The following is a 21089-nucleotide window of genomic DNA, read 5'->3' on the forward strand; positions in this document are numbered from 1 at the left end:
GCACGTGAGGAAGGAAATGTGGCTGACAGCTGTTGCAAGAAGAATATTTTGCTTTATCAAGCAAGAGTTATGGCTCAGCCAAGCATGGCAGGCATCATATGGTGCTCACCTTTGTGGAGAAAGAGAAAAGAAGAACCTTATCCTTGTTTTTTCTGCAGTGATTTAGGAGCTGCTGAAGGACCTGGAAGTGAACCACAAGACAGCAATGAATCACAGCATCCCAATGTTACTGTGAAAACTGGAAAATGCTACATGGAAATGGGGGCAATATTAATGGCGCAGAAAAAACAAAAGCATTACACAGTAAATAAAACGTTAGGCCTGAAACACTGTTACATAACAGGTCTGTTCATTAACATTCATTCCTTTCTACTATATAAACAAAACATATATTTGAAATCACAAACTATGAATGAAAAATAATTATGTTCAGATATGCTAAAGTATGGAGTTTAGGCCAATACCGATTTCTTGTAACTCTAATAAACCTAATAAAGTATGTTGATACACAACCATAAGACCCATCTGTGTTTGGTGAACATCTCATTATAAAACCATAGGCATTAATATGGAGTTGGTCCCTCTTTGATGCTACAGGTTGAGTCTCCCATATCCAAATATTCCGGAATACGGAATATTATTAGCATGACTGAGAAAGTGAAGCCTTTGCTTTCTGACTGTTCAATGTACACAGACTTTGTTTAAAGCACAAAATTATTAAAATACAGTATAAAATAACCTTCAGACTGTGTGTATAAGGTGTATATGACACATAAATGAATTTCATGTATGAACACAAACTTTTTTTGATGCACAAAATTATTAAATATATTGTATAAAATGACCTGCAGGCTGTATGTATAAGGTGTATATATAGAACATATATGCATTCTGTGCTTTGATTTGGGTCCCATTCCCAAGACATTTCATTATAGTACAGTGTTCTCCCCAGGCTGTTTTCTGTGGGCGCATCTCCCGGCAGAAACAGCCTGCCGCCCTCCACTTTTCCCCGCCCACCCCCACTGTGGAACGCTGGCCTCTGAAGTGGCTAAAGAAGCCTCCGATCACTTCAGAGGCCAGCGTTCCGAGTGATGCACTGCGCGGGTGACGTCATGACGTCACCCGCGACGTGAGGAGCCTGCCTGCTCCGCGCGCCTGCTGGATCTAGTTAGATCCAGTCAGCGCGAGGCAGCAGCAACGGCGAGCGGGAGAGCGGCCAGCAAATAAAGGTAAGTGCTGGGACCAGGACCAGTCTGGGGGCACTCCATAAAGGGACCAGCCTGGGGGCACTGTATAAAGGGGCCAGCCTGGGGGCACTGTATAAAGGGGCCAGCCTGGGGGCACTGCATAAAGGGGCCAGCCTTGGGGCACTGCATAAAGGGGCCAGCCAGGGGGCAATGCATAAAGGGGAAAACTACAGGGGGCACTGTATAAAGGGCACAAATACAGGGGGCACTGCATAATGGGCACTTTTGACTGAGAGCCAGTGGGGGAGCAGCCTGAGACATGTCGGGCTGGATTGGTCTGGGAGATACCCCTTTTCCCGGCACGTGCATAATTGCGAAGTCCCCAACCCGGCTACTTTTGGATGCCACCCGGCTGGAAAAAATTTCTGGGTAGAACACTGATGGTATGCAAATATTCTAAAATACAGAATATCCATTATCCAAAATACCCCTGGTCCCAAGCATTTTGGATATGGGAGACTCAACCTGTATAACAGCCTGCACTCTTCTGTGAAGATTTTAAACTAGATTCTGGAACATGGTTATTATTATTATTATTCTTTATTAATATGGAGCCACAAGGGGTCCACAGAGCCTTACAAAGTACATAAACAGGAACAATATGAACACACAAAAAGTAAAACGTGACTTACGGACAAGGTTTAAAAACATTGCTGCTTGTTGGCAGTGAGGAGATGATGGCATAAGAGACAGAAGAAAAAGCACAAGAGGGTCCTGCTCGTAGGAGCTTACAATCTACAGGGAAGTGGGAGACAGACGGGGATGTGCATCTATCTAGTTACATTATAAAGGCATTAGGGAGATCTGGCATCCATGTTGGATAAATAGGCCTGGCTCGCAGTCTGCATTCCAATGCATGCCAAAGGTATTTGATGGGGTTGAGGACAGGTCTCTGTGCAGTGAAATCAAGTTATTCCGCACCAAACTAGGCAAACCATTTTTTTGATTCACCAAACTCTTGCCATAAAGTTGGAAGCAGACAATTCTATAGAATGTCATTGTATGCTTTATCATTACGATTTTCCTTCACTGGAACTAAGGGGCAGGGTACAAACCATAAAAACAGCCCAAGACCATTATTTTTCAATCAGCAGGTAGTATCATCCTTTCTTCTGCCAATTCCAATTCCAGGTCCATCTATCAGGCTACCAGGTGGTGAGGTGTATTGTTCATACATTTCCACTTCTCCATAGTTATATGATGGTCTACTTTACACCACTTCAACTGATATTTAGCATTGCAGGCTTGTGCGCATGTGAGGCTTTTGCATGGTTGCTCGGCCATGGAAACCCCATGCATGTTCTTGGACTAATGCTTCCAGAGATAGTTTTAAACTTGGTAGTAAAGGCCGGTACACACAAGACGATGTCTAGTGTGTACCGACCTCGTAAGCCATGGCACCAGGCGGGATGCCGCATTGGAAAATGCATACACACTTGTCAATGCTGGCAGCGATGGCTCAACAGCGAGGATCATGCTGCATTCGGCAGCATGGCCATCACTAACGATGTCGCCCGTCGGACCAGCATGCAGGTACGATGGACGATGTTGCTGACAATGTGCGTGAGCGCGCATCGACATTGAAGGTACACACTAGACGATGTGCCCGATATGTCGTCCAATCTGGCCCGATCGGACAACATATCATCTAGTGTGTACCCGGTATAAATGATATGTAACTGAAAACAAATGACATACCCGGTATAAATGATATGTAACTGAAAACAAATGACATTTATGCGTTACACTCTATAACACTCGGTGATGCCAATCTGTGTGCTTGTGTTGCCCACTGCTTTATGGCTGACTGTTTTTGCTCTTAAATTTTCTACTCCACAATAACAGGACTTACAGTTACTCAGGGCAGCTACAGCAGACAATTGACACACTGACCTCCTGCAAAGGTGGCATCCTGTAGCAGTGCCACAATCAAAGTTACTGAGCTGTTTAGTTCTACACTTAATGATTGACTATTGAGATTGCATGGCTCGTTCTTAATTTTATGCAAATGTAATTGGTGTGGCTGAAACAACCAAACACACTACTAAGAAGAGGTGTTTCCATATTTGTTTCCATGTGGTATAGGTATCCCTGTTATACAAATGAATTGTTAGTGAAGTTACCCGCCTGAATGAGGTTACCTTGTCACAGTAGATGGGCTTTCACAGTTTGACAACAATGTGCAATAAGAACATTGGGTCTGATACAGAAATGTACACCTGTTGGTGGAGTGTAGCTTTACTCACTGCATATGCGCCAAATCTGTGTGTACCCAAAAACGGGTTAAGCAGAGTCGTGCACATTTCTATCAAAACTACACTTATGACTGAAGAGGTGTAACTGGGCCATGATGGAACATTCTCATGTAGGCAACGTTCAGTAAAGGCATGTTGACGAAAATGCGAACTATGCAGACCTGGACGTAAGTTTAAAATGCCTGTTTCCAGGTGTACCCTTTGGACATAACTGTTGGGTAAGTGCCAGTAGCAAACCAAGTGTAAACATAGGGTCAGCTCGCCACAAGATGTGTACAACTCTGCATTTCGGGAGCAACATACACCCACATTTCCATTTAACTTTGCATTAGGCCCAATATATTTCTTTAATATATTACAGCACAAATATTTATTATTGTGATTAGTATGTCTTTAGTGTTAAACATGTGGTGCTCTAGTTTTGTCCCATACAAAACTTATGCATGAATATTTTACAGAGAAAGGCCAAATGTATTGGATAACATACAGGAAGACTTGACTGTGCAAGTCTAATCTAGCATTATAAATACCAGCTTGACACACAAATTCTTTAAGAACACAAAGACCAAACGTTATTAAATGGAATGTAATATGACAAAAAGTCACAATGCTTATTGAATAAAAATAGTGTTAACAAATTGACACGTAATTATACGTGCAATTAGAAAATTTTCAGTAGCAAGCTTATACCCCAAAAAGCACAGGTTTCCAAATCATTCCATTACATTTACAATATTTTGTTCAGTATCCATGGCAGCCCTGGCATGGGTTAAACCTTGGTGCAGAGACACCAAAAAGTTTACACCCACCGGAAGGTCTATAGTGTGACTAAATCCTTTCCCTCCTTATATTTTCCTGTCTCTTTAGTTGAGCAAGGCACAGACAAAGCACGGACAGTTCGGTTATGAAGAGAAAACTTGTCTACCACAAAGAAAATCCAGATGGTCCCAATGTCATTCCCATGCTGTATGGCCTACCAGAACAAAGAGTTGGCTTCCAGGAACTGGTCTCAACAACCAGTTTTGTAGCAGACAAAGCATGCAGGAATCTTTGAATATTTTAAAAGCTCCTGCAATGGCATTGTGGCATACAACGTGACCTCTGAGGCTTACATCATAAGGATGAGTCAGCATACAAAAAGGCTAGACACTTGTTACCCACAACCTGCACTATGGAACTAGAACTTCTCCCCAGAAGCCTTATTTTAGAGAAACTGAGCACAGGAACTTGGATTCTATAACCAAAGTGGATTCAGCAGTAGTCTGTTTATCAGCGAAAGCTGCATTACCTATGGATGAATAGATGGAAAACTATTTGAAAAGATTGCATGATTCTAAAGGTACAGCGATTAAATCTAATCCAAAGGGTACACCTGGACATAAGTTTAAAATGCCTGTTTCCAGGTGTACCCTTTGGACATAACTGTTGGGTAAGTGCCAGTAGCAAACCAAGTGTAAACATAGGGTCAGCTCGCCACAAGATGTGTACAACTCTGCATTTCGGGAGCAACATACACCCACATTTCCATTTAACTTTGCATTAGGCCCAATATATTTCTTTAATATATTACAGCACAAATATTTATTATTGTGATTAGTATGTCTTTAGTGTTAAACATGTGGTGCTCTAGTTTTGTCCCATACAAAACTTATGCATGAATATTTTACAGAGAAAGGCCAAATGTATTGGATAACATACAGGAAGACTTGACTGTGCAAGTCTAATCTAGCATTATAAATACCAGCTTGACACACAAATTCTTTAAGAACACAAAGACCAAACGTTATTAAATGGAATGTAATATGACAAAAAGTCACAATGCTTATTGAATAAAAATAGTGTTAACAAATTGACACGTAATTATACGTGCAATTAGAAAATTTTCAGTAGCAAGCTTATACCCCAAAAAGCACAGGTTTCCAAATCATTCCATTACATTTACAATATTTTGTTCAGTATCCATGGCAGCCCTGGCATGGGTTAAACCTTGGTGCAGAGACACCAAAAAGTTTACACCCACCGGAAGGTCTATAGTGTGACTAAATCCTTTCCCTCCTTATATTTTCCTGTCTCTTTAGTTGAGCAAGGCACAGACAAAGCACGGACAGTTCGGTTATGAAGAGAAAACTTGTCTACCACAAAGAAAATCCAGATGGTCCCAATGTCATTCCAATGCTGTATGGCCTACCAGAACAAAGAGTTGGCTTCCAGGAACTGGTCTCAACAACCAGTTTTGTAGCAGACAAAGCATGCAGGAATCTTTGAATATTTTAAAAGCTCCTGCAATGGCATTGTGGCATACAACGTGACCTCTGAGGCTTACGTCATAAGGATGAGTCAGCATACAAAAAGGCTAGACACTTGTTACCCACAACCTGCACTATGGAACTAGAACTTCTCCCCAGAAGCCTTATTTTAGAGAAACTGAGCACAGGAACTTGGATTCTATAACCAAAGTGGATTCAGCAGTAGTCTGTTTATCAGCGAAAGCTGCATTACCTATGGATGAATAGATGGAAAAATATTTGAAAAGATTGCATGATTCTAAAGGTACAGCGATTAAATCTAATGTGACTATGGCTGTAGTATGCAAACTTTATACTGATAATCAAGAGAGAAAGTAGTAGACCAAATGTAAGAAATGATTTGGAGATAATAAAAAAGAAAGAAAAGAGAAAGGAGTTGATTTCCTTTGTGCTTGCAGCTAAAGGTATGTCATCTAAAACGGTGGTTAAGAGAATCCTATGTTCATGGACAGCAGGTCAGCAGTTTAAAAAACCACCTAACTGCACTAATATTTAAAAGTGGTTTTCTGTGTGAGACTACAAATGGACATGATGATTCACAGAGGGACAAAAATAGATTACACCATTTAGATATAGCGAATAAAACATATTTTGCCGTTTCTTCTTCAAGGCAACAATTCAAGGAAGCCTGAACCAATTGTCCGGTCAGACAATGTTTGGGTAATTCATTTGGGTGTTAAACAAGAAGTCCACAATGGACCAAAATAACCTCTAACAATCCTGGAGCCATGCAGTGGACTGACTCGGTAGCGACGAGCAACTTTTCATGCAACTTTTTTCCCTTAAAATACTAGAAGGACTGTTTAATGCGCAAGGAGGCTAGATATAGGTGGACACGTGTATCATCTCTCTGTTGTTGGGGCAGGTCTTGGCTTGGCCCTCTCCCTTATGGGAAAAAAATAATCCTCTAGTACACAATAGTGCAAACTTTCTGGATGCCTTTAAAAAGGTTTTCAACAAGCCTGGGTGAGAGATGTCTGCAGCCTCACTGCCTTAGTGCAAACTAGCTACACTGTAAAATGGAGAAATGCATCTTTGAGCAAGAGGAGATTGCATTTTTGAGATATATCATCTCTGGTGCAAGTCTTCGGATGGATACTGAATAGCTTTTTGCCATCGTCAATTGGCCACATCCTACGGAGCAAAAAGCGACTTAGCAATTCTTGGGATTCTACAATTCTTACAAGCAGTTCATCAGAAATTATTCAATGGAAGTTGGTCCTGAAGCTAAAGACGTGTTTACTCAACTAAATCAACTCTTTACATCGGCACCAATTCTAAGGCAGCAGAATTCTGATCAGCATTGTTTCTTAGAGGTGCATGCCTCTACTGTTGGAGGCAGGGCTATCCTCTTTCAAAAAACACAGGCGGAAGTGATACTCCAGAAGTTTCTTCTCCCACAAGCTTTAAGTTTCCGAGAAGAACTGTGCTATGGGGGACAAGGAATTGTTAGCAATTAAACCTGCTTTACAGGAGTGGAGGCACCTGTTAGAAGGACCCGTGATGGTCTTCATGGGCTATAAACATGTCCTGTACCCCCAAACAGCTCACTGTTTGAATGATGACCAGACCAGGTGGTCATTTATGTCTGAACTACCCTCCCTTTTATATATATCTACTATATATATATATATATATATATAGATGGAGCAGAAAAACAGCGGCACTCAAGGTCTTTTCAAAGAATCAATGAAGTGTATTCAAATTAGGGATGTGCAGGCTCGGATAGGTTCGAGTTTGCACGTGGAGTTCGGATTTTTCCCTCCAAAAAAACGGAACTCAGAACGAGGCAAAACGTCATCTTACATGGACGAACATCATCATTCCTGGACAAAAGACCAGGAATGATGATGTTCGTCCATGTAAGATGACGTTTTGCCTCGTTCTGAGTTCCGTTTTTTTGGAGGGAAAAATCCGAACTCCACGTGCAAACTCGAACCTATCCGAGCCTGCACATCCCTAATTCAAATAAAACATCACAGCATGGTTCCAACGTTTCGATGCCCGCAGCCCCTTTGTCAATACACTTCATTGATTCTTTGAAAAGACCTTGAGTGCCGCTGTTTTTCTACTCCGTCTAAACCATTTCTTCAGGAGGCACCAGGGCACAGTTGCTTATGTCACAGGAGTGCCAGTCCGCATCCACTACATATATATATATATATATATATATATTCTACTATATAAAAGTGAAAATTTGTCCTTCTGTCTTTCTATACAAATCCACAGTTTACAAGCCAAGATCGTGAAATTTTACATACGAGCGTATTAAAACACGGCGGAGGCAACTAAACAAATTTGAAATCAAAATTAATTACTGTTAATTTTTAATCAATTAAAAAACATATTTTTTGCATAGCATTCGCCCTCTACAGGTCAGGTCCGGAATTACAAAAGGATTTAGCTTATCTAATATTTTTTCTTTTCTATCTTCTCTACCATATAAAAGCGAAAATTTGTCTCTCTTTACAAACACACAGTTTACAAGCGAAGATCGTGAAATTTTACATACGAGCGTATTAAAACACGGCAGGGGAAAGTAAAAAAATTTCAAATCAAAATTAATTACTGTAAATTTTTAATTAATTAAAAAACACAATTTTTGCTGTCCGCTCATTGTGGGGCCTCACGGCATATGGGTAGGGCCTCGGAGCAAGCATTTTGTGTTGTCATGATCTTAATGTTTATTATCGAAGAGAAAGCTTTAGCAGGCTTTGCCAGCATTCTCAGCTCTGACTATTCCAAATTACGCAACACCATTGACTTCTTTCTTCGAACTGTGTCATACTGATGACTTTGCAAGGACTCTGCTGTACTGTGAGCTGCCAAAATATTACACATGGAATGCTTCTCTAAAAGTTTTTATGCGCAGAAAACAGGGAGTCGCTGTACATGGTCATCCTGGTATGAGAGCAACAGAAGCTCTTGGCCGTGTTTACACTGTACATCCAACAAATTTTGAATGCTTCTATCTCCGAAGTTTGCTTTACACCGTTACAGGTCCTACTTCCTTTGAAGACCTTAGGACTGTTGATGGGGAAGTTTGTCACACTTTCCGTGAGGCCTGCCTGAGGAGAGGTTTGTTGGAGGATGATATGTAAACAAAACATTCTTAAAATCCCGGGCAACGCCGGGTACTCCAGCTAGTGTGTATATATATATATATATATATATATATATATATATATATAATCAAATGTCCTGACTAACTCACAGACTCAATGAGTGACTCATCAAAATCCAGTCCAGACCCCTGGTCCTAGAAACATCAAAATTGGGGAGAATATCCCTTTCATGACGTAATTACCCACTAAGCAGGGATTTTTGTTGAAATTCGACTCCTAAGGGGGTGAGAAGGGATAAAATGTTTCCTCCCCCTGTGCAATGTCCTGACTGACTGTCTCATCGTGCTTGTAGCACAGTTCAATATTCAAGCACCCACTGTCACCCCAAGTGCTGCCAAACATCACTGGCAGTTGGCGTGGCTCCCCTATTTGAATAGTGAAGGAAGGGAATGTGTTACTACACAGATATGTGAAGGGAATGTGTTATAACAGGTGAAGGAAGATAATGTGTTACTATAGGGGTGAGGGAGGGGAATGCGCTACTACACATGAGAGGGAGGGGAATGTCAAATGCTTACTACGGGGTGAGGGAAGGGAATGTGTTACAACATAGGTGAGTGAGGGTAATGTGTTACTACAGAGATGAGGGAGGGGAATAAGTTACTGCAGATGTGAGTGAGGGTAATGTGTTACTACAGGCGTGAGGGAGGGGAATGTTGAATGTGTTACAACACTGGACAAGGGTGGGAAATGTATTACTACAGAGGAGAGGGAGTGGAATGTGTTAGTACACAGTTGAGGGAGGGTAATGTCTTACTAAAGCAATGAGGGAAAGGATGCATCACTATAGTGGTGAAGCATTAATGTGTTACTGGAGTGGTGAGATGGAAATGGAAACAAAACATATCTAAGGGCTACCCGGGTGAAACTGGGTACATCAGCTAGTATATTTCTAAAATTAAATGTCCTGACTCACTGACTCTTGTAAAACTATTTTTGTGATTACATTTATTTGATTTCTATACTATATGCATCATGTATTAATACATACTATTGCATATATGTACTTAATAAAAAGTTTTTAAAACAATGAATCTAAACTCATTTGAATTTGCACATCTAAACATATCAGTAATCTTGCAATCTGTCTGCACAGTATATGACAATAATACAGATTTTGAAGGGTTGCTACTTGCTGCTGACATTAAATACTGCAAAGGTTTTAAAGTAAAACCATCTCGGAGTAAGTCTTGTTTAAATAATCTGTAAGATGTATTTGCCACACTCCCTCCTTTCTTGTGTTTATAGTAGATGCTGACTTCTCATATTCTTGACATAGTATGAGTTTCCAACTACCAGTACTCAAAAAGATGTTCTTCTGTTGGGGATACAATAAATGCGGGATTTGTGCAAAATGTGGATACAGTTATATTTAAGAAAAGCATGTCCACATCTGGCAATGTGACTTTGCTGATGCAACGCACCACTGAGAGAAAAGACAGGATTCTTCTGCGTCAGCTATGCTGGCCATTCTCAGAGGCCAAGAGATATTTAAACCATAAGATTTATTCAATTAAACAAATGCACATTATCTGAAAATCTAATTAATGCCAAAACTTCCATTTACTCTTCTAGACATTATTTATCTGAATGGAAATCAAACTACAATAGAACAATTCCCAGCTACCACTTAGATACAAATAAAGGTAAATTGCATGCACTCTAGTTCTACCCTGCTCATTATGTTCTCTTAGGGTCCTTCATTCTCCTAAATCTAGTTTCACAGTATCTTGTGTACCATCAGGAAACTCCCAGAGGTTGTGCGAAGCTGCTAGTATTATGTTCAGTGTTCAGTTAGCTGTCAATAAGCAGAATAGCAGTTTCACAAATATAAACAATGCTAAATATGTTTATTATTTGGTTAAACAAGGTTTCCACTTATCGTGAAATCCTTTTCTTCGAGATATGTAATGTGAGCACAGATGAATAGGGTGTCTATTACTTCTTGACTGGGAGAAGGGATGATCCATTAACAAAAGTATACTGTTACTAGGACTCCTCCTAGGTCTAGACATCACCGCTAAAGGAGGTACTGTAACCTTTAGTTTTGATTAGCAAAATCTCCTTTTTCCTGGAAGAAAAAGTATGACAGTGCAGACATCTGAGGACATGCCAAAGTTGTGAAAAGTGGATGTGAACTAAAAATTGTGTTTTAAAAAGAAAATTAAAAAAAAGAGAAAAAATTATGCAGAATGAAAACGCAGTAACACCTTCTGTGTGAAAACTGCAGGCTAAGATGCGTCTGTTCTGGTGTTGTAAAATGCAATAAACCTATAGATGGACCTTGGCTTTTCAACATTTTTATTTTAAACTCAAGAATATTTTCTTGTCATCATAGATTAGTTTTGGTGAAACTAAGTAGACAAGGACAGGACAAAAAAAAATACATACTACAAACATACTAACATCAAAAACAAAATATAGAGATGTGTACTGTGGGCCTGATTCAGAGCCGCTCGTAAGAGGCCGCTCGTTCGTTCCGAGCGATGTTTGCCCAACTGCGCATGCGTACGGATCGTAATATGCATGCGCGAACCAGTCAGTGCGGCCGAAAATCGTTTGTTCGCTAAATAGCGAATGCCTGCTATTTTGAGTGACAGGAGGAGGCGTATGCGGGTGGTAACAGGGGAAGGTGCTTGAAAACGGGGAGTGGAGATCTGAACGCAGGCGTGCTTAAAGGTCAAAACGGGCGTTTTATGGTGTGCATAATTAATACAGCAGCGTCATTGACCACGTCACTGGGTTATTTTATAGTCAGAACTGCTCGCAAAATTGTGGTAGGAAAAACCAACCACAAGAATAGCGAGCAGTTCATATGTTGGTCGATGTACTCGATTAATCTAATAAATAGCGGACATGACGTAGGATGCGAGCGGCCAGAGGGCGTAGTTATCCAAAAAACGACCGCAAGTTTTGTTCGCTCGTTCAGACATGGAGGCGTGAACCGTCCGCAAATAGCGTCCGGCTCTGAAACAGGCCCTGTATCCATACATGGAGTGCAAATGTCATACACATAAGCCCAGTTGAAAAATATACAGACAATAGAGATAAATAAAAACATGGGGCCTGATTCAGACCCACTCGCGAGCGGCTGTCCGCTCGCAAGTGGGTCGATGTTATGCACTGAGCATGCGCACGACGGAGGGAGCTCCGTCGTGCGCATGCGCCAGACGCGACGAGCGAAGGAAAGTCCTTCGCTCGTTGTGTCCGATCAAAGGGGGCGTGCTGTCAATGTTGATTGACAGCACGCCCCCTTTGGTGGGCGTGCCTCCCTGACGGGGGCGTTCCCACGGGAACGCCTCCCGTCAGAAGCCGGCCCACTGACATCACTAGTGGTGTCAGTGGGAGTGATTTTGGCTCTGATAGAGCCAAAATCACTCCGGAGCTTGCGGTTGAAAACCTCAACCGCAGGCTCCGGCTCGCAATTTCGATGGTCGCGATGGTCTCGACCATCGCGGCCATCACAAAGCACGCTCGTATAGCCTGTGGGTGGTGACCCACAGCTATACGAGCGTCCAGGAGGACGCTCCATGAAAATGGAGCCCGGCCCTCATTCAGAGCGTGCGCTCTGCTCAGAGCGTACGGCTCTGAATGAGGGCCATGGTTCACAAATAGCATAAATATAAAAGGCATAAAAAAAGAGCAAATGGGTATTAAATTAGGGAGGACTGGTCAAACGCATGGCCCCTCTCTGCACATTTAGTGGCCTCTTCAGCAGATAGAAGAACATACCTGAAACCAGGGCGCCCATATCTTATGGTACTTGTGTGGGCTGTTGCGGCTAGTGTACATTTGATCTTTTAGAATGTAAGCTCTTACGAGCAGGGCCCTCTACCCTCTTGTGCTTCTCCCTCCTTTAGTTTCATCTACTTCTTACTCACCACTAGGGCACCTAACACTTGGTTGCTTATGCTCTGTTGCTTATCTGGGTGTTATGGTCGCTAATGTAGCAATATATATTATCCATGTCCTGGTCCTGTATTGTATTGTTCTGTAAGTCGCTTGTCTACAACTTGTTTATGTACTTTGTAAGGTGCTGCGGAACATTTGTGGCGCCATATAGATAAATGATAATAATCTCTCATATTGCATAGTGGTATTGGCAAACATATTTCACTTATTTACCTCAGACGCCTCCTTTGCCATCCAAGACCTGGCAATGGCAACTTTAGCCAGAGTCACCATACCAAAATATTTATACATTATATTAGAAGAACGAACAGAGCACAGCCCAACACTAAGGGCACACGTGGAGCCATGAGGCATGCACAAAGGAATGGATTAATTATGTCAACATTGTGAATTTCAACAGTTACAATGAGGATAGTACAGGTTTAGCTTTAGGGTTCGGCTGTCATTAGGGTTAGGTTTAGGGCTTTAATGCTCGAAAAACATTATGTCGACACAATGTCAACATTATGTCCATGTCGAGATTGTGCATGTCTACATGTCGACATAACATCCATGTACTACACATCATACGTGAGTTGCCATAATAGAAATACTATGTTATTTTGCTTTGTATTCATCTTTATTCCTGGCCGGTCCAGACCTCTTAGTCTGTCGCCTGTTTGTCCTGCGAAAACTAGACTGCCTGGAAGAAGACTGTTCCTTTGCTCGTCCCTGGGGACGAAAGGACCGAAAAGAAAACTGCCTAGACTTTAATGTAGCCGGAGATTGCAGACCTGCAGATTTTGAGGCTGCCAGAGTAGCTATTATCTTATCTAACTCTGCCCTAAAAAGTATATTTCCATAGAAAGGTAAGGATTCCTGGGCTTTCTTTGACCCTGTATCAGCTTTCCAGGACCTTAACCAAAGGACCCTACGAGCCACCACTGAGGCTGCTGATGCTTTAGAAGAGTACCGCAAATAGGAGGCTGCTTCCCATATGTGGGAGATATATGTGAGCTTTTTTCTGGTAGCATCTGGTAGAGAATTCTCCAATGCCCCCATCCATTCTTCACCAGCTTTGGCTACCCAAGCCCCAGCCATAGCTCCAGATGATGAAAATATTGCCTTAAGACATGTTTACATTTTCCTATCTGTAGGATCCTTAAGAGAAGATGCTGACGGAATAGGCAACGTAGCATTCCTGACTAAGTGTGTCACATGAGCATCCACAGTAGGAGGGATTTCCCACTTAGTACATTCAGAAGCTGGGAAAGGATACAGCGATGTTAATCTTTTATTCATATAAACCCGTTTATCCGGGTTACCCCATGCCTCTTCCATAAAGCTCAGTGAGCTGCTCGGATTTAGTAAACTCCATTTTGGCCACCTTTCGGTGTTTAAACAGTGGAGCCTTCTTACTATGAGCTGGTTCATCATCCTGTATATTTAAGATTGAGTTGACTGCCCTCACCAAAGAAGGAGCATCCACTGTAGAAGGATGGTCCTCCTCTGCCGAGCTAGACCCCAAAGAAGAATCCTGCGCATCATCTCATTCCTCTGATGATGTGTCTGAATCCATATGCTGAACAGACCGATAAAAAGATAACTTCCGTTTAGGTGCCTTATTGACTACCGGTCTGCTCGCAACAGCTGACTGACTTCAGTGGGCATAAGCATCCATCCAGGAGGGATGTGTAGGAGGCGCAAACATAGCATGCTGTTGGTACCCCATACAAGGAGGCAGCATGGGAGTAGCCATACGATCCACAAACGGCTTCATTACCTGAGACAAGGAGGACACCCAAGATGGCTCTTGTACAGGGACTGGTATACTGGACTGGTGAGGTGGTTCTTTATAACAGACAGCACACAAACCATCCTTTATTAAGTCCTGAGAGGACAAGCCCGTCAAACAGGATTTACATGAAACCAGCACAGAGGCCTCCCCCCTCCTGTTTCCCTTTATCTTTTGACATATCAATGACAAAGGTAACAATGCAAAGTGATGTAATGTGACAGCCTTAACAAAAAACAAGTAAATGTGAAAAATAAAGAAAAAAACCCATACACCTGCAACAGAGGGATGAGGAGGTCAACAGTGATAGTTATAACTGACAGTCGGAAATAAAAGGCAGTATCAACACAGCAGCTAGCAAACAGTCACAATGTATATGCAATTTAGTTGCAATGGGCTCTGGATCAACTACTCAAAACATGATTCTTGGTAGGATATAGAGCACTTTATACCTGACCCATGGGAGAGGTATACAGGGAGACTGACCCAAAACCTCCTGAGACCAACAGCTACAGCAGTGCAACAATTGTGGACTGTGAGCATCTCATATACACGAGGTGTGGAGGAGGAGAGACCCAGACGCGCAAAAACCTTTGAAGGAACTGCGTCTGGGTCGGGGGAGGAGCTGTCGGGGGAGAGTCTACCTTCCCTAAGCTATATCAACCAGTAGGGTACGCTGGCCTCATGGCAGCAGAAGAGTCTGCTGCCGATCCTGGCGTCAGACGATAAGGCCCCGGTGGTCTAGTGAGGACGCTCCGGGCCCTCACTGCTGCGGCTTCCGATGCGTCTCCGAACGCAATTCCCCGTAAGCGAGGAATCGCCTTCCCGGACATCTTTGTGCTTCCGGTTGCAGTCCAGCCCCAGTATCGATACTAGCAAGCTCTGCCATCACCCGCCAAAATCACCAGAGAGGTTACTGGTGTTGCGGCCCGGTGGAGGTAGAAGGAGTCGCAGTGCATGCGAACTTAGGGCCTGATTCAGAGCTGAACGCTCTGACCAGAGCGCTCGCTCTGAATCAGGGCCCTCCTACCTGTTTTAGGAGCGTCCTCATGGATGCTCGCATAGCTGTGGGTTACCACCCACAGCTTATGCGAGTGTCCATGATGATGGTCGCGATGGTCAAGACCATCGCGACCATCGGGCTTGTGACGGAGACCCTGCGGTAGGGTCTCGCTGCCGCAAGCCCTGGATGATTTTGGCTCTATCAGAGCCAAAATCACTCCCACTGACATCACTAGTGATGTCAGTGGGGCCGGCTTCAGACGGTAGGCGTTCCCATGGGAACGCCTCCGTCTGGCCGCCACGCCCCCGGCACACCCACCAAAGGGGGCGTGCTGTCAATCAACATCGACAGCATGCCCCCTTTGTTGCGAGACCCGGAGCGACAGCTTGGTTGTCGCAGTCCGGGTCTCGCGCATGTGCACGACGGAGTTCCCTCCGTCGTGCGCATGCGCAGTGGGGCAACATCGACCCGTTTGCGAGCGTCCTTTGCTCGCGAACGGGTCTGAATGACCCCCTTAATTCAGATACTCAGCACTGCTAACTCAAAAACATAGAAAATAAAAGCTTAGGACTGCCTGAGCAGTCTCCTATTACAACAGTGCGTCTGAATCCTGTCGTACCAAATGAACAACTAAATGCCTGTGGCCAGGGGCGGGGTATATGTGGAGGAGGACCAGAGGCATCCTGGGAGCTGAAAGCTTTAACTGTTTGGTGCCTGGATCACTCCAACCACATTATCCCCATGGTATCCCTGTGGATCCCTATGGAACCTGAAGAAGAAAACAACTTATTAATATTGTGATGAGACAAAGAGCAAAAACAAGGAATGACAAGAAATGGCAGTACTTAAGAATTATTCAGGTACAAAAAAGTACATGGACTTTGCCAAACTGACACTAGATTCATATAACTAGTGCATAAAGTGGGAGTACTGGAACTCTATCCTCCCACCACACCCAGGTACCATTGGATTATTTTTTTATGTCTGTATTTCACAATCAAACTGCGACTGGTGCTTTATGCTGCACAGTGAGTGCACTGCTCACAGTCCTCTCAAGCAGTTTACAGTCTTGAAGGGGTGGAGAAATACCTGACGTGTATAGGGATTGTATGTGGTACTATAAACCAGATCATGCGTCCAAAATATACACATAGTACAGCCCATATAGGTACCAAAATATCTTCTATCTGATGTAGCTGAACAATTATAAAGAATCATCCACACAAGAGAAAATACTGTCAAAAGTATATGCAACATCACAAAAGCTTATTCATACTATTAACATGTAAGTGTACAAAATAATACTGTACCTTCATTTTTCCGCTATATTTTGGGTCAGAGATGGTTTCAAATGCAGCCTCTTTAGTTTGCTGGATAAACTCTGGAAACTTGGCAAACACTTCACTGCAGATTCTTTGAATATGACCTTCCTGCGAGAATCAATCACAAATTAAGCATGGATAAAATTAATATTTTATAATTAAAGTTGGCTACCTCATGTATAAAATTATAAATGTTGATATAAATAATCCCCTTACTTAAACTTTTAAAGTAGTTTGGCCTTAACATTTTCACATAGAGGGAACCTTTTTTTATTGTAGTTTGAATAGAATAAAATTGCAATGCATTATTGCAATATAAAACCTACTAGAATTGTTTTCTCAGGAAGAACGACAGTCTGGATTGTGCTGAAGACTTAAATAGGCTCTTTGGTATGATATGTAATATTGATATACATTTTAACTATTTATTTAAAGAATAAGAGGACCAACCCATGTGATACATACGTAATCTTATATATGAACTACACTATAAAATGAGTGAAAAACAATATCTTGAGAATTTTTTTTTTTAATTGTGTGTGTTATTTACAGAATTTTACACTATAAGAATAGGAGAGGTTCACACATTTTATTTCTCAAATGTCTTACCAGGAAAATTATATTTACATTTAAAATGTTATCCAAAAAAATCCTTGATTTATCACAAGGCTCACAGACTGAAATCCTAAATCTTGTGTCCTTTTCCATTAATATAATAAGGCAGTGAGTGCTTGGTCAAGGGCCTGATTCAGCATGGATCGCAACTGTAATTACGAATGCAATTGGCTGATTGTTGCGTTCTCTGTATGCATCACTGTACGCATGTGCAAACACTCCACTGCAATCAAGACTGCAATGTGACTATGCAGACCCATTGCAGAGTGATTGACAGGAAGTACTGTTTGGGGATGGGGGGGATCTGTGAAATGCAGGTGTGCCAGTGAGTTTCAACGCCGTTGCATGGGCGTGCATAAATTATGCCATACGCAGCTTGTGTACTCACTGCGTGCGATGAGGTTAGTCCTTCCTTAGTGAGGTCTGACCCTGTGCAATAATGTGTGAGGCTTCGATGGTACTCGATGTTACCGATGGTTTTGCAGTCTTGCTAAGTATTACGGATGTGTAAGGTAAGGTGGGAGTCCTTATGTTGACGACATACCGGTCGCAGTGGATTAGCATATCCTACCAGTGAGACCGCACGCGTAATCGCAACCGCAGTTTTGATCCGTACTGACACAAATATATTACCAAAATAACAGATTTTACAGTAAACACCATTATAACTGCTTAGGAAATGTAACTGCACATTCAAAAAATAAGATGAAATTGTAATAATTAAAACCCACCTGTTTTTTGCTGGTGTTGGTGTCTGATTGTAGCAGAGCTGCGTGGTTTGCTACTTTACGGAGAATAGTCAGAAAACTGAAATAAAGCGTCTTCACACTTTCCCCATATTGGTTTTTCTATAATAACATTATTAAAATCATAATTCACACAGAGCAGGTAATCAGCATGTAAATGTGCAGTGGGAGCTCTCAATCTCAGCAGACAATGGGAAGCAGATAGTTGTAGACTGAGAGCTATAGATAAAAGATGGCTGTTGAGCTATGTGGCTTTTGATCAAATTGAGAAAAGATGAGATAAAGTACAGCACCATTGCTGTAGCCATAAAAATATAAGTTGGAGGAGCAATTTGAATATTTAATTTATATTTTTAGCTTTGTAGTCCAATATCATAAGACTATAACGCTGGGTACACATTAAACGATGTGTACCCAGGGATGCAGCTGCCGACATATCGGTCGGCCGGTACATATTAGACGACCTGGTGCCCGACCACCCTATATATGATCCCCAGCCGTATCCCACTGCATGGGGATGTCAGTCGCATCGTCAAATTGAGCTGCATGTAGGGATGATCTGACAATGCGGCTGACGACCAACTGGGAGCGCTCAACGGCCGACAAAGTGGGTACACATTAGATGATTTTGACGATGTGCCAGACGGATCTATCGGATCGGCCTTAAGTCTAATGGCTTGCACAAGCTGCTGGACATTGTTAATGAACAGCATACAATGTGAAAGATGACGTCCAAGGAACCATCAAAAGAAAATCGCTCTGGTTGAAAATCCTCCCAAACAAGTGAAACAATGTAAAGGCTTAGGACCTCATTCAGAGGCGGTCGCACGGAGCAATTTGTCGTAGCGAGCAATGTTTTTTCAACTGCGCATGCGTGTACATGGCAGTGCACATGCGCAAGCCTGTCTTCCCGACCGCAATCATCTTGCTCGCTAGTCACTACGAGGTCGTAGCTGTGATTGACATATTGTGCCATTTGTGGGTGGTTACAGGGGAAGGTGCTTGTGAACGGGGGTGTGGTGGTGCGCACGCAGGCATGCGCGACCTTAAAAAGGGCGTTTTAAGGGCGTGCATATATTACTGAGTGAGTCATCACACACGTCATCTCGTTGCAATAACGACGCTACTGCTCGCAGAGCTAAGGGAAGCCCAGGGTCTACCTTAAGCATTTTGAGTGCTGGTGATGGTTTCTGCCTCAACCAATGTTTGTAGGCAATTAACAATGTAACAGGTGTTAGTCGTGCTGACGTAGGTTGCCGCCTGCGACCGACTCTGAATTAGGCCATAGAGATAAGGGTGTGCTTTCATTGTTGTGGGTGTTTCCGGGCTTATGATGTGCGTTGCGACTGAGCGCTCGTTTTGCATATTCTCGATCACTTTTGGTGCGACCTATAGCTCCCGAGCGACCGCCTCAGAATGAGGTCCTTAGTGCTAGTGCTCTCCTAAACTTCCCATTTTATCAGAAAAAAATAAAATGACAGGGTAATTCTGTTCATCTATTCTGCTTTTTCTTTACATTATACCAGTGTATTTTAATCATAATAATAATGTGGTGATTATATCTATTATATATTAAAGGCCAATATATTCCTGCAAAAAAAACAACTGTTTTAAAAATCAGACACTAGAAACCAGCTTTATCTTTAGTTTTTAACCACAAAAAAGTAAAATAAAGTATTAAGTCCTGGGGTATATTTACTAAAAGGCATCTTTTCATAGCCGCTGGTTCTGGAAACGGAATTTCAACTGCAAAAACAAACCTGGTTTTGCAGTTAATATTATTGCTCTTTTAAAAGCCACTTAATACATATAACCCATGATGAAAAAAAGTCTAATTTGTTGGCCACTGAATGGTTTCATCTTGTGAATTCAATAATTTACCTGCAGCTGGAATTGCATCTGCCAGAAACCTGTCTGTACATCTCACACACAAAAAATAGTATTGAGATAAACTATATATCATTCAGTGGCAATCAAAAAAGGAAATATCTTATAGTGCAAGTACAATGTTAGCATTACCATGCTACTTCAATTCCCCACTGAAATAGAACAACAATTAATAACCAAAAAAGTATATTTCTATAATAGACTAGTTGTCAATTTTCATAATACTGGAAAATAAGAAATAACAATGTATCATTGCTTGAAGTAAGCAGCATATCTCCATAATACATGAATATAATGTTATTGTAAAATTGTTAAAGCATGAAACCACAGGATATGCATTAGAATGTACCAAATGTTCTAAATGTACTAAATTATAATGCATTCACTTTACTTAAGGTCTGGTTGCACATGGTTAGCTCTTTAATTTCACACACTGCTGTAGTGTTTTAACCAACATTTCTTGTAAGTTACTCAAATGGTTATAATGACATCAGATAATTGCATGTTTCCTTAGTTAAGGCTGAATAAGTGTAATATTCCAACCTGCCAAAATCAACAGGGCTCATATATCACAAAGTCATTACTGCAATAGACAAATCATAGGAACAGACGCTTAGCAGTTATTCCCAAGACATGACTTTATAATGTTTCCAGAAGACTTGAGGGTATGCTTTATTTGTCTCCCTACTTAAGAAATCAGACACATAAAGCGTAAGGTCACAGCTATGTCACAAGTATAGGCATTTATTTACAAAGATGGAAAAACAAAAGTGATAACTTAAGTGATTGCCTTATGGTGCTGAAATGTTGAAAAGTAGCATTTAGAAGAAAACCCCATAGAAAAAAAAAAATCCGGAAAATTTGCAACTGCCAAAAAATCTGCACAAAATAGGCACA

General features: G+C 41.9%; 1 protein-coding gene across 1 annotated transcript in view; it reads right to left on the minus strand.

The window, feature by feature from the left end:
• ERCC6L2 (ERCC excision repair 6 like 2) overlaps positions 1 to 21089 on the minus strand; it is a 148158-nt gene that overhangs the window by 69716 nt on the left and 57353 nt on the right. The window contains exons 8-10 of the mRNA XM_088470187.1: positions 18291 to 18407; positions 16933 to 17052; positions 110 to 181 (exon numbers count right to left, since the gene is read on the minus strand). Of these exons, the coding sequence (XP_088326313.1) occupies positions 110 to 181; positions 16933 to 17052; positions 18291 to 18407 (309 nt within the window). The remainder of the gene's footprint in view (positions 1 to 109; positions 182 to 16932; positions 17053 to 18290; positions 18408 to 21089) is intronic.

The sequence above is a fragment of the Taudactylus pleione genome, unplaced genomic scaffold, assembly GCF_031769625.1.
Source record: "Taudactylus pleione unplaced genomic scaffold, aTauple2 ptg000095l, whole genome shotgun sequence".
Classification (NCBI taxonomy): Eukaryota; Metazoa; Chordata; class Amphibia; order Anura; family Myobatrachidae; genus Taudactylus; species Taudactylus pleione.